The sequence below is a fragment of the Mercenaria mercenaria genome, chromosome 14 (genome assembly GCF_021730395.1).
Source record: "Mercenaria mercenaria strain notata chromosome 14, MADL_Memer_1, whole genome shotgun sequence".
Lineage (NCBI taxonomy): Eukaryota > Metazoa > Mollusca > Bivalvia > Venerida > Veneridae > Mercenaria > Mercenaria mercenaria.
Genome location: NC_069374.1, coordinates 50,761,434 through 50,775,692, shown reverse-complemented (window position 1 = coordinate 50,775,692; position 14,259 = coordinate 50,761,434). Strand labels below are relative to the sequence as shown.

Here is a 14,259-nt window from a genome sequence, read left to right as displayed (position 1 = left end):
TCTATTATTTGAAAAAAATTAATAAAATAAAAGTAGCTACACATGTAATACAAATTACGAACGGTAGGGTTTAAAGTAAAGTAGAAAAGACGTACGAAAGAAAAACCTTATATAATGTGCACAGTAAATTCAACAGCCTTTTAAATTATTGAACTACGTTTAGTACCAATGTCAAATATAGTATTGTTAGTAAAGTAAGTGTATTTTAAGTATAAACCTCTCCTTTTTTTTCATTTTTTTAGTAAAAATAGGACTAAAATTTGTTTTAAGTAATAAAACCCCTAACGTTTTTTTTGTATATCCTTTTTTTTTTTAAACGGGAAGTTTGCCCTTGACATGAAAAGTCTCACGTGTCAGTAAATAACCGCGTGGGGAAAGAACCACAATTGTTAAAAAAATCGAAGCCCAAATTTGTTATTTTTTTGTGAACGACTGAACCGAAATGAAATATTTTTGTTTACATTTACGCAACATTACCAAATGCGTAAACCAGAAGTCATACTGCCGGAATACAGAGAACAGTGTTGTGGATTTTCTCCTACTGAAGCTACGGTATGAATCAAGGTAAAGTAGATTTTCTTTCTATTCTCGAAAAGAATAAAAAAAATTTTCAAAACCCGAATGTGTCTACTTTAATTTTAAAGTATTTCGACTTGATTGTTTTTTTATTTAAAATTTTAAATTTCATCGTTTTTATGGATTATATAATTTTTAAATTCCCTTTCGAACAAACTATTTCGACACGCAGTGCATTTGTTTTTTCAAAAAATTTAAAGTCATATTTATATATTTTTCCAATACGAAAAATTAAAAAACTTTAAATTAACGTTTAAATGTTATGCAACTTAAGTGTAGGGGCAAATTTTTCTATAAACAAAATAATATAAGGTCGGTTATTTTATGAAAAGGGAAATTTTTTAAACATGGAAATATGACCTTTATGCCCGCTTTTTATTTTATAAAAATCATGTTTATAAAGCTATTTTTCTTCCTCAAGTTTAAGGTTGATTCCCGATTTAATTAAAAATTATTGACCAAGATTTAGAAATTTGGTCAAATCCCACAACCGTTCAACAAACAGGGGGTCCCTGCCTTAAAGTTTTAAAGTCCTCTTTAATGTTTTTTTTTCCAGTTTTATTTAATTGGGTAGGTGTAATATGACACTGAAAAAAAGGTAAAGAAGTGCAGTAAGTGTCAGATGTTGGGACATTATAAAAGAATTTTTCTCCCTTATGTTTAAATTTAGCCTGCTGGCCCCCATGTTCTGCTTTTCGGCCGTGTGACCAATGTTACATGTTTTCTTTCTTAGGACATTTTCAGGGAACATTCTTTTAATATAAAGGGTATGCGCACATATTGAAAGAGGCTTTTTCTTTTTTTTTTTAGAAAATAAGCGGGGAGGGTGAAAAAAGTTACAAAAGATTTCTTCCCTTTAATATTTTTTTATTTATTTTTTTTATTTATTTTTTGATACCTTTCAAAAATGACACGTTAAAAAATTTTAGACGGTGAGTCTGGATTTTGAGGAACAAAACGTTGCAATGTGGGGAAAAAGTCGCTTTAAAAAAAAACTTAATGTACAAAAATGTTTAGCATTTACTCAGATTAAACTACCCTAAAAAGTAATATCTAACACTTATCTTTATTTTTTGAACGGTCTTATATGGACTATTTATTGCTATAAATTATTTTTTAAAAACCCAATTAAGTCTACAATTTAGTGATGTAAGGTATGCTTGAATACTTATTCGGATTAAATTGAAATTTACACCTTTTTTTTTTATTTCATTTGCGCTTGCCACTTTGCACAAAAAGTGTAAACTTAAAGTTTATGGGGGGAGCAGATTTTTTTTTTTTTACTTTTTTTCTGAAACTGGAAACTTCCTTCGGGTTTACTTAAAACGTGATAGTCGTTCGTAGGTTTTTGCGAATCAAGTCACATCACTAACAATAAATTTTACTTTGAGTCTATTGTTTGCAGTTTTAAAACCATTTTTACCCATTCTCATCTTTAATTTATTTTTGCATTGATATATAAAGCCCTAACAGTGCGAGTAATTATTAAAAATTGATACAAAAAATTCCAAATTTTTCCTTTTTGGAATATAATTTTATAGCGAAAGAGGTATCAAAACCCAAAAAATTGTTAAACAAGGTCCTTGCAGTTAAGTTTTTTAAAAGATTAAAGAAAATTTAAAATGATACAATTTTTTATGCCTTTTCAAATTTTTTCGCAATTAAACTTTTTTTTTTTTAAAATTTGATACTATGTTCATTTCATTTTGTTCGTGAACGCGAGGGGTCTAAAACTTTATTTGAAAGTGTTTTTAATATATTTTTTTTATAAACTTTAAAATATATTTTTTCTTGTAAAATCTTTTTTATTTGATAATTTTTATCATTTTTGGAAAACTTTGTCTAAAAGGGAAATATTACTGAATCCCAAAATTTTTAGTACCCCCTTAATGATTTCATCAAACCCAAAAATTTAAAGTAGTATTTTATACCACGTAAATTTTACTCTATTATAATTGTTCTTTTTGTCCCGACATAAAATTAAAAATAAAAGAGAAAACATTATGAAACTTTGATAAGATAGCCGGGTATTCAAGAATGGCATCGTTTTTATCAAAGTTTTGTTCAGTCTAATTAACAGTTGCCTGGCATTAGTCTCATTCAGTTATCGTTTCGTTGCATGGCTGTTTTCGATTTGTTTATTTTGACCCAAAATGTAAACAATCTGAGTCCTACTTTTGTCATTTAGTAGTATTCTGATAAGCCAATCTTCTATGATGTTTTCCCCAATGGAAATGAATTTAAAACTATTAAATAAGTAAAAAATAGCGCTTTAACTGGAGCAGTTTGACTTGATTTGTTTCATAAAAGTGCATGTCTTTCTTTAAGGAAACAAATTTGCCAAAGGGATTAACATTTTATCTTTCAATGACTGTTTTACATTCAATTTTTTTTTTTTTTCTGTCCAAGTCAAAGGGTTTTTTCCTTTTTTTTTTTTCTCGACCAGACTAAAATCCATTGAGTAGTACATTTTCGATTGCTTTACGATAAGGTGATCTTGAAATGGTATATAATTTCAAGTACAATTTTATCATGAGATTTATAAAAAAAAAAAGGGTTCTCGGTACTGTCAAAAGGTATGCTTCTAGTGGAAAGTTTTGAAACAAATAGCAACCTAAAATACATAAGTAAAATCATAAATCAGTATAATTAAATTTTCGGATACTTTATGAGTATACGATGGCGGCGTAAAACACTTAACACGTAGTCTCTATAACAAATAACGAGGAAATGAAGACAACCAATAGATAATTAATCATTTCTTTAAAGAAAGGGAGAAAAGAAAACAGACAAAAGCAGTATAAAAGTACAGAAAAAAAAGCAACAGAAAAATAACAACAGAAAAGCAACAACAGAAAGAAAAAAACAGAAAAAACGCACAGCAAGAAAAGAAAGACAGGAAACAAAAAGAAGAAGAAATAATTGAAAATGCAGAAATATATCAAACAATCTAGTTAAATATCTTTATAGTAGTTAGTGCTCTGAGCAGACACCATGAAAGAAAATTTTTCATGATTTCTTTCTCGAAAAATAATGTGCTTTTCATGATAACTTTAAATATCATGAAATCAGATAAATTTTCATGCACGAAAAACAATAGCTACTCTTCGAAAAAGAAAATCACGCCATGAAATATTCGCCGGTGTCATAAAAACTTTTTAACAATTTAAAAACTCTGACTAGCGATTTCTCATGTTAAAATATTTATCTTAAATTGATAAAAAAAATCACCAGACATGAGTCCATTTCAACTGGTGCGACCCGGTACAATGCATCAAATATCCCATATATCATATTAAAACCAATTCAGTTGACACGAATGTTGATGTTGTAGGAAAAGATTAGAAAAGAACAGAAAAAAATACTCAAAATAAAATATAATACAGTACAAGACATGTTTCGAACCACGACGATGACTGGGTTTTGGTTCGAAATCAGCTAGTTAAACCATTCGGTCGCCCGCCAGTTGTATCTTATAATTCTCCTGAGTCATAGGCGTGCACATTAGACCTGCTTTGTACTTATCACGTGACGTTTTAGCCTCAGTGTTTTTTTCTTTTCTTTTAGGGCAGCTGGTGTGTTATACACCATACTTATTCTGTTGTTGTTGTTTTTTTTCTTCTTTTTTTTAGTGTGTTTTTGTGATGATAATTTATAACTTTATTTTAATTTTAGAACAAATAGACGACCTAGTAAAAGCAAGTCATGAGGCCAAGAAGAATTCTTACTCCTGTTACAGCAAATTTAGGGTCGGGGCGGCGCTACTCTGTCAGGATGGTACTGTAATTAAAGGTATGCCGAATGTATGTTGGATTAATTTGTTGTCTTTTTATCATGTTTATAAAATCTAACTATTAGACACTGGCGGGGAAATCTTCCATGGGCTTTAGAGCACCTAGTTAAGATCAATTATTTAACAGTTTGGCCTTCAGATTGCACAGACTGATCCTATTTGTATAGTCAGAAGATGATCCGCAGTTTGGAGTCAAATAGATCAAGAATTATAAGATGTTGAGAGAGAGTGTGTTTTACATAATATCGTGTTAACGGTTTCAACACTTTATGTAAAAATTGCATTAGCGTCATTAGGTGAAGAGACTAGATTACAGTGACCTTGTGGCTGAAAAAAAAAAGAACGTACATCGTCACTTGTTTTAAACACTTGCCTGTGATGTATTATATGTAGTGTTAAGAAGAGCGTGGAAATTATTATTTGAAATTGACCCTATTGACTTGTTTCGGCTGGTTATATCGTGTTCTCCTTAAGGGAAATACTGACGACATTAAAGTGTGACCGTTTTAATTTCAGGTTGTAATGTAGAAAATGCATCATATGGATTGACAATTTGCGCTGAAAGAACGGCGTTAGTTAAAGCTGTTTCGGAAGGACACAGGAAGTTCAAGGCCATTGCCATTGCGAGGTACAAATGTTACGATAATTGTGCAATTATATATACAAGAACTGCTGAGAGTGGCCGGTGTAATGAAGTATTTCGACCCCCATAGAATAACGACCCCCCGGTCATTATTCTATAGAAAATGTGACTCCTTTCCTGTAAAATATTGACCCCCCTTATAAAAAACTGACTCCCTTTGAAAACTCTATAGAATAACGACCCCCGGTCATTATTCTATAGAAAAACTGACCCCTCCAAGTAAAATACAGACTCCCTAAAGATGACTCCCTTCGAATCTCATAGAATAACGACCCCGGTTATTATTCTATAGAAAAAGTGACTCCTTCCATGTAAAATACTCACTGCCGAAATTACTACATTCGAACTCTCATACATTATCGATTCCCGGACATTATTCTATTTAAAAAAGTTACTCTTTCCGTGTAAAACACCGGCTCCTAAAAAGACTTTCGACGATAATATCTATTAAAAAGTGATCCCCACCAAACCTAACGGACAATTTTACTAGATCTACAACTCAAATACCCTCCATTGCCAATAGTTAACATTTTGATTGTACTACTACTACTGGTGCCGCTACTTCTATTCCTATTACTACATGTACTTCTTCTTCTTCTACTACTACTACTACTACTTCAACTACTACTACTACTACAACTGCTGCTACTGATACTACTATACCTGCTTCCACTAATACGTCTTGTACATCTACCTCTTCTTCTCCTGCTGCTGTTGTTGCTGTCACTTATTCCTCTGCTGCTGCTGCTGCTGCTGCTGCTGCTGCTGCTACTGCAACTGCCACTACCACTGCCACTACTACTACTACTACTACTACTACTACTACTACTACTTTCTATTGTTGCCGCTACCGTACTTTACTGCCACTGCTAAGTATTGCAACTTCTATTAATACTAAGTTCTATGCTAGCAGTTTCTTGTGCAGTTTACTTCTGAAGAATTACTTCATACCGAAGTTTGCAGAGAATTATTGACACTGGTGTGTTTTGTGAACGTATTGTGAATTGTTATTTTCCTGAAAAAAATGTATACACCAAGATACAGCGTCTTAAAAAATAGAATCCCTTTTCCCGTTGCGGAATGCTCTGATTTCTGTGTCAAGTGATGGTATCTGGGGCTAATGGTCAAACGGAAGGACGGACGGACGGACAAGGGCAAATCTATATGCCCCCTCCCCCGAGTTGGGGCATAAAATGCAACAATTAGGCCTTAGATACATGAATTATCACTAAATTTGACCAAATGACCGGGGGTCGTTTTTTTATGGGAGTCAATATTCTTCGTGAGGTTCAGTTTACTTCACGTGGGGGAGTCATAGTACTATGATCTGGAGGTCATAATACTATGACCGGGGGGTCACTTTTTCTATAGAATAATGACCGGGGGGTCATTATTCTATGGGGGTCGAAATACTTCATTACACCGGCGTTCCTATGTTTGGCCTTAATCTACTTTGTATGTTACGATATACATGTATTTATACAAGAGCTGAATAGTAACTAGTGTTGCTTTATTTGTCACAAACTGCTTTGCATTTTATGTTTTCCGAAAAGAGCGACATGTTACCTTATCCAGACTTCGTCCTAATTTATTCTACAAATATGCTGTCATCTGTCATGATAGTTACGTCACAACATGCAGTGGGTTGGTTGGTTTGAAAATGATCATCTGTTAAATGTCTCAATGCTTATATTTTTGTTCAAACTTTGGCCGAATTATTAATAATGTTATATACACAGTTTATTTGTTGGTTTCTTGTAATCTGTGAACGATATAGAGTAATATAACGTGTTCGTTTTGCGTTTCAGTGACCTGTCAAATTCTATTATAACACCGTGTGGCGCCTGCAGACAGTTTTTAGTCGAGGTACCTTAAGCCTTTGTATATTACACATGTATAATCACTGCCTAGAGAATGTTTTTTGTATTCTGTTTTACTAAAAAATTGAATAGTGCAAACAATTCACGGCTGTTACCCACGAAATATTACTGCACATATCGAGGGCTCAGAGCGAAACTAGTCTAAGTGTATATAGAAATAGAAGCAGATAGACTAGTTTCGCTCTGAGCCCTCGATATGTCAGCCGTAAATGAAATAAAAATGTCTTATTGGCATCGACGTAAAACTTTGTTGGACAAATTCTCCGTTGATTGAACTTGCAACATAAGTTAGCTAAATTTTCTTCAAAACAAAGGGTCCGACAAAACATTATGAATATTAGTGTAATATGATTATGTACTGTTGCTTGTTTAAGGTAGTGACCCGGAATGACAATCGGCAATTTTCGTTCATTTACGTATTTCTCCGTAAGCGATTTCGGCATTCTTCGGTTATTAGGAAAAATCATGTTTTGTAACAGCCGAAGGTTGCCGAAGGATGCCGAAATCGCATACGGAACATAGGTAATATCACGAAAATTGCAGATTGTTATTGCGTCTCCATTACATGTACCTTAATATAAGGATCAAGTCATGTTAAACAACATTTTATTAATGTCACGGCTGTTTTTTGCTTATGTGCCGTGCATGTTAGCCGATACTGACGTGATTTCTAAAAGTAACGGATATTTTCTACACATGAATAAGAGAGGAGGGTTATGAACTTGCAATGATAGCTCGGGTATTATAATAATATAATAATAATAAAAATCGCAATAAACGAACAAGAGCCACAAATAATATAAATTGCTCCAATTTAATTTCTTGAAAATGCTAAATGTTTTTGTTCTATTGCAGTTCGGTGTAAACTGGGATGTTTTTATGACAAAGCCGGATCTCTCTTATAAACAAATGAAGACAGGAGATCTCTTACCCCTTTGTTTTGTAGCTGATAGCCTTGAAGAAGAACGAATAAGTCAATCGGCGTAGATTGGCAATTATCGTCATAGTTCGGCAGTCTTCGGCAACATTGAAGAACCATGTGATTATTATATCAACACATTTAAAGAACTACATGCATATCAGCTAAAAGAAAATAGCATTTGTTCTTAATAGATTTCAGACAATCAAGTTTATAACAATCAGGTTTATATCTAATTTTTATTGATGCTAGTCTGTTTTCCGTTATTATCCCCCGACGAAAGTCGGGGGGATATAGTTTTGGCGTTGTCCGTCCGTCCGTCCTTCCGTCCGTCCTTCCGTCCGTCCGTCTTTCCGTCCGCCCGTCCGTCCGTCCGGAGCCATATCTAGGAAATGGTTGGGAATATTTATTTTGAAATTTCATATACATGCTCACCACTATGAGTTCTTGCGGCCCGTCAAGTTTCAGTCAGATTGCCCAAGTAACCAGAGTTATGGCCCTTAGAAGTTTCTAGTGTTAACTATATAGGGTACTATAAATATGGCAATTTCTGCATCATAACTTTTGATATATTTGACCTACAACTATGTAACTTAATCAGAATTTAGATCACCATAATGTGGTTGTGTACACACAATTTTATTCGGATTTATTTGTAGATTAAGAGTTATTGCCCTTTAATTGTATAAAATCCACATATTTGTTACATAACAAACTTACCATTTGGTAGAATTTCATTTAAATTTCTTTCATTCTTTTCCATGAACATTTATTGTAAACATGTGAAGTTGTGTACCCACACCTGGTCACCCCTTACCTTGATCACACACCTCCCCCTACCCCCCGACACCCCCCCCCCCCCCACCCCCCAAAAAAAATAAATTTTTTTTTTAGATTTTTTTCAAACAAACTTCATATACATGTTCACCACTATGAGGTTATGGGGCCCATCAAGTTTCAGACAGATTTCCCAAGTAACACCAGAGTTATGGCCCTTAGAAGTGTCTAGTGTTAACTATATAGGGTACTATAGATCTATAGATATGGCAATTTCTGCATCATAACTTTTGATATATTTGACCTAGAACTATGAAACTTTAACAGAATTTAGAGCTCTATAATGTGGGTTGTGCACAGACAATTTGTACGGATTTCTTTTGTAACTTCAGAGTTATTGCCTTAATTGTCTAAAATCCACATATTTGTACATAACAAACTTACCATTTGGCAGAATTTTAGTAAATTTCTTTCATTCTTTTCTGTGAAATTCATATAAACATGTGAAGTTGCGCACCCACACCTGGTCACCCACTTGCCTTGGTCACACCCCCCCCCTCCCAACACCCCTCCCCCCCACCAAAAAAAAAAATTTTTTTTTTTTTTCATTTCTTATTTTTAGATTTTTTTTTAACCTTCCAAGTTGTACCATTCCCCCACCTCACTTCTCCACCCAGTCATGCCCACCATGATCATGCATCCTCTGCATTCCCCCCCCCCCCCCAACAACTTCACCCTTTTACCCTTTTTTTTCCATTTTTAATTTTCAATCAATATTTATAATCAACATGTGAAATTTTGTTTCCTCTCCCGTTCCCCTGCACCCCCACCCCATAAAAAATAAATATATACATAAATCTATATAATTATACATATATATATTTCCATTCCTTTTTCTTTTTTTTAAATGTTCAAACCTTCAACATGTTAAGTTATGACTGCACAAACCTTGCCCTCAGCCATGTTCAAGATATCTTACCTGTGTTCTCTTAAGGACATCTGTTCTTTTAAGTTCAAATGTACATGTTAAACAGCAACAACCTGGTGCCAAACCACTCAAAGACAATATTTCGTTCCAGTTAAACTTCAAGCTCACATTTCAATTAACTGCATTTAATTTTAAAAGCTAAGCTTATTACAGTAAGCATATCCCATTCAAAATAAATTCTTTAGTCAGGATCAAAGTATCATACATTTATTATGTACTCTTTAATTAAACATTTGTTTTCTGTTAACTTGATTTTGACTAATGAAATTATTTGCTTCTTATTAACATCCTTAACTTTTTGCCGGAAATATCTTTTTGCCATTCCTCACCACAAACCCGTTCGGCGGGGGATACCAATTCATCGAATTTGCTTGTTGCATTATTTATTCATAATGGGTCATTTAAAGTGTTGTTATTCAAATATCTTTTGAATGTTTAGACCCCAGACTGTGTTACTGATACCATGGTTCATGTTAGTCAGCATTTTGACAGGTTTCTTTCATTTTCCTTTTTTCACTTCAATACTAAAATTAAAGCACCATTTTAGTTTTGAATCCCGAACTCGAAGCGAGATGTTCCAAAACATTATCATATATAATTGCTAAAGTAATCATGTTATTCCCCATTGTTAGGTTTTGTTTATGATATGTTATTCGACTATCTAATAACCTAAGCAATTTTACTGGTATAGCCGAGACATCCTAAAACAGATGAACCTATTTTATCATTTTTTTATTTATTCGAACAAAACATGTAAGTGCTACAATTTATTTTCTTGTTAATATTATTTTTCGTCCGATGATTATGGCTGTAATACAAAAAATGGGCTTTTCGAATTTATTCATGCGGACATCAAAACAGCTAAAAAATTTAAAAAAAAATAGTGCGGAGCTTCGAATTGTAAGGACTGAATTTTGTTTTGGCTTCATGCATACTTTTATTATGTAGTTAATTCCTGTAACGCACACATTTGACATTGTCTCAGTCCCACTACACCGTATAGCGTTAACGGACGTCCGAGGACTAACCAAATTGTCGATGCATTAAACGCCGTTCACATGCGTTTCTTTTACGTTTCCGAAGCAGCGCATGCGCTCCTTGTCTGGATATGTTCGATCCATCCGGTGAAAGGTTTTGAGTGTACACTATCGGAAAAAATTGTCCGTTAGATGTATGGTAGCAATGCGATGGTACGTGTTTTGTCCGTTACTCGTGCATTTCTTATTCTGTACTTGTCCGGTTCGCGAGAGCTTTTCATCACCGGACAACTTTCTGCCGCAATTTTCTATACGTTGGGCGTCCGTTAACGCTGTCCGTTGTAGTGTGACTGACCCAGTAAGCTATATTCACTAGTCGTTATGTAGAAGGGTTATAATAACAATACCTTGGTCTACAATGTTTTATTCGCTTTGCAGCATTTAATTTGTTTGTTTTTGTTTTGTCGTAATGTACATGTATCTATAATTTCATCAAAATTATACATGTAGCATTGTACTTTAATTATATACTTACAAATATTCAACTACTCTCGAGTAGTTTTACTGTTTTCATGTTAATCAATCGTGTACGAAATATGTTTTCAGTTTGTTTTAATAAATGCGTTCAGACAGTTTCTTTTCATTGTTTTAAAAAAGCGTTTCAATTTCGTTCCTCGTTCCACAGTGTGATCTTTAATAACATTTTATTATTCTTTGAACGTATTTTATAATTATCTAGTACATGTATGAGCTGTTGTAAACTTGATTGTTGTTCCGTTTCACGTTATGTTAGTTGAATGAGTTCTATATATTTTCAAAACATTCTCATTTTGATGGTCTTCGTATCTGGAGACGTCAATAGCCAAACTTTGTGGGCGCGACCGCTTCGCTTTCAAAGGTGTATTATGTCTGCACAATTTAAAAAGTCATAAATGTGTGGTAAGATATTAGGCATGATTCTTACGGACACCAACATCTTTCGTTCTTTTGAAGAAATTAATAAAAAATAAAGTAGAATAACGTAAGAAATCATTTAAAGTTATACGTGAAAATTGCATGGATTATCGGCTAATTACGATAATAAAACAATTATAAATCTGTCACATGCCCATGGATTACTAGCGAATCATTACACTAATATCTGGTCTGAAGACGTCAAAACTTAAAACATACCGTATATTTAAGGAATAATATATCTCATCCAGTGATTTATCGTTGAATAAATCATTGTTTGGAGTTCAGATGCGAAGGAATTATATCAGGAGGGCGCAGCCCGAGTGATATAATAATACGCATCTGAACGACAAACAGTGATCTGTTCAAGAGTAAATCACTAAATGAGATATATTATTTCGATTCTAACACGTTACCAAGGATTTTCAAGTACCTCCTAGACGAAATTCATCAAATATTTGCCCGTTTTCAATCGGTTTGTTTTCCAGCCCGCCGCTATGCCGTTTGACGCCTTGACGTAATAATTGTGACGTCAGAACAGTGATTTGTTGTAGCCTATAATAATTCGCTGTTTTCTGCCTTCTTTGTTTAATAGGAAAATGAATCGGATCGTGTTAGAATTAAGAATAACTTGAAATTTTAAGACTATATTGTGATGAATTTTATGAAGGATGAACGCTCGTTATTGTGTCAGTTCAGAACTGGTATTTTACCAGTTAGAATTGAAACGGGGAGGTATGCTGGAGAGCAGACTGGTCGGAGACTATGTAAACTTTGTTCGTCAAGTTTAGTAGAAGATGAGAAACATTTCTTATTTCAATACGAACTTTACAATGATCTGCGAGAAAATACTTTCTTTGATAACGGTCAAATGCATGTAAACCAGGGACTTTCACATATTTTATCGACATATCAAAGAAAACTCGCAAAATGTTTAGTATGCGCACTTTTGAAGAGAAGAAATATCTCGTTTACGTGAAAAAAAAAAGAAATGCATACTTTCTTGTACCGCTGCTGCTCTAAAGCATTACTGATGTTTGGCCTGTTCCTTGCATTCTTTTCTCTTTTTCTCATATCACAATCATGCCATGTAAATTAAATCCCTTGTATCTATAGATAGACGTATAGTGCATTTAAAGCCGTTTGTATATGCTTAACTTTACCGTTTCTAATTCATTTTGTATGTTAAATCCCACAGCTGCTAACGTTTTGCTACTGATCTGTACGTCATTAACTCCTGTATATATATAAGACGAACTATTTACGAATTTCGTATATAAATATTTAATAATACTGGTGACATATAGGCCCGGGTGCATTATTTTCAATTATATGCTATGTATTTATGTTGTATTCATGCAAATGTCACAATGATAATTAATAGGCCTATCTTACCTTACCTTACCTTAGATTACCTTACCTTATCTTATCTTATAATGGGGCCGTAAAATATTTGTGTTGATTAATTAACACACGAGTAATTCTAATTACAACTAAGATGGATTTAAGTGTATACCAAGCTCGCTACTTAACACCTTTCTACATCCATTCCCGTTTTATCTGAAACATTTAAAGAGAGAGAACAACTGAAATTCTAGCGGGAACATACTAAACCGATTATCTGCCTACATATCTAAATAAAGTGAATTATAGAGACAAGTGAAGCGCTACAATCTTTCAGCGGTAATTTCAGCACTCACCGTTGAAAATCATCTAGTGGCAGTAGAATGAATATTCAAGTCGTTTTCGAAAGCATTGTAAAAAGACATAAAGTCAACGCTAAATTAAAACTCTAAAATGGTATTTTAAATTTACTTTAGAGCAATCAGTATATTAGCGTTAATCCGTCCAGATAAGCTTACTAATAGATTTTAGTGATTGACTCAAAGCCGCTTGATGGCTTCAAAGATTATATGACTTAAGTAAATATGTCCTACAGCTTTTTTTATGCCGAGACTTTGTTAGTTACTGACGAGGAAACACTGGTGCAGAGTTATGGCAAAAGAGCTAGAGGCTGGTTCACTGATTTCCGTTATGTAGCTGGAAATAATCCTATTCCATGGCAACAATTTTTTAACTAAATGATTATATATTGGTTTTATATTATTGCATCATACCTGTAATTTAACTTCTATTGAACAAATCAATACGTTTAATTCAATCTCACTTTAATATTTTATTACCTAAATACACAGTCATCCTTTTTCACCATTTTTAGGCATTTGTAATAGTGTAATAATATCAGTTGACTATTTTTAACTGGTTTCAAAATTTAGGCGAAATATTTTCAGATTTGTATCAAAATGTACAAAACAATATCATTTGTTAGTATTGGTGAAATTGATTTATATGACATTAATAGATGCCCTAAAATACATGAAAAAGTGAAGACAACAGATTATATATAAATGAAAGTAAAGCAAACAAACAAATACTTTTCATTTTTACGACTTCCTAACATTGGACATTCAAGTATAAAATAGAGACGATTTCTTAGAAGTCGTAGGAACATCTAGCCTATTTGAGATTGAACGTGTGAATCTGTGCCCTATATCTAAAACACCAGCTATACTGTCTAGTAAACGCACCAGTCATCCGCTTCTGTATCCTTGCCGTCGATTCGGTTGCACTTAGCTGCGAGAACCACACGGGTTTATTTACAATGACGTTCAATTGTGCAATCAGCAGGTAAGTGTTATTCCGATCAGTCTCGGCGGGTCGGGTGTGTCAATCTCGGCGGGTCGGGTGTGTC

General features: G+C 33.6%; 1 protein-coding gene across 1 annotated transcript; it reads left to right on the top strand.

Annotated features, from left to right (window-relative positions):
- The first annotated feature begins 424 nt into the window (after positions 1 to 424).
- Positions 425 to 8,495, top strand: LOC123527503 (cytidine deaminase-like). The gene is made up of 5 exons (XM_045306989.2): positions 425 to 564; positions 4,252 to 4,368; positions 4,886 to 4,997; positions 6,821 to 6,878; positions 7,748 to 8,495. The coding sequence occupies exons 1-5, from the start codon at positions 555 to 557 to the stop codon at positions 7,877 to 7,879; spliced, it is 429 nt and encodes a 142-aa protein (XP_045162924.2). The 5' UTR covers positions 425 to 554; the 3' UTR covers positions 7,880 to 8,495.
- Positions 8,496 to 14,259: the final 5,764 nt, after the last annotated feature.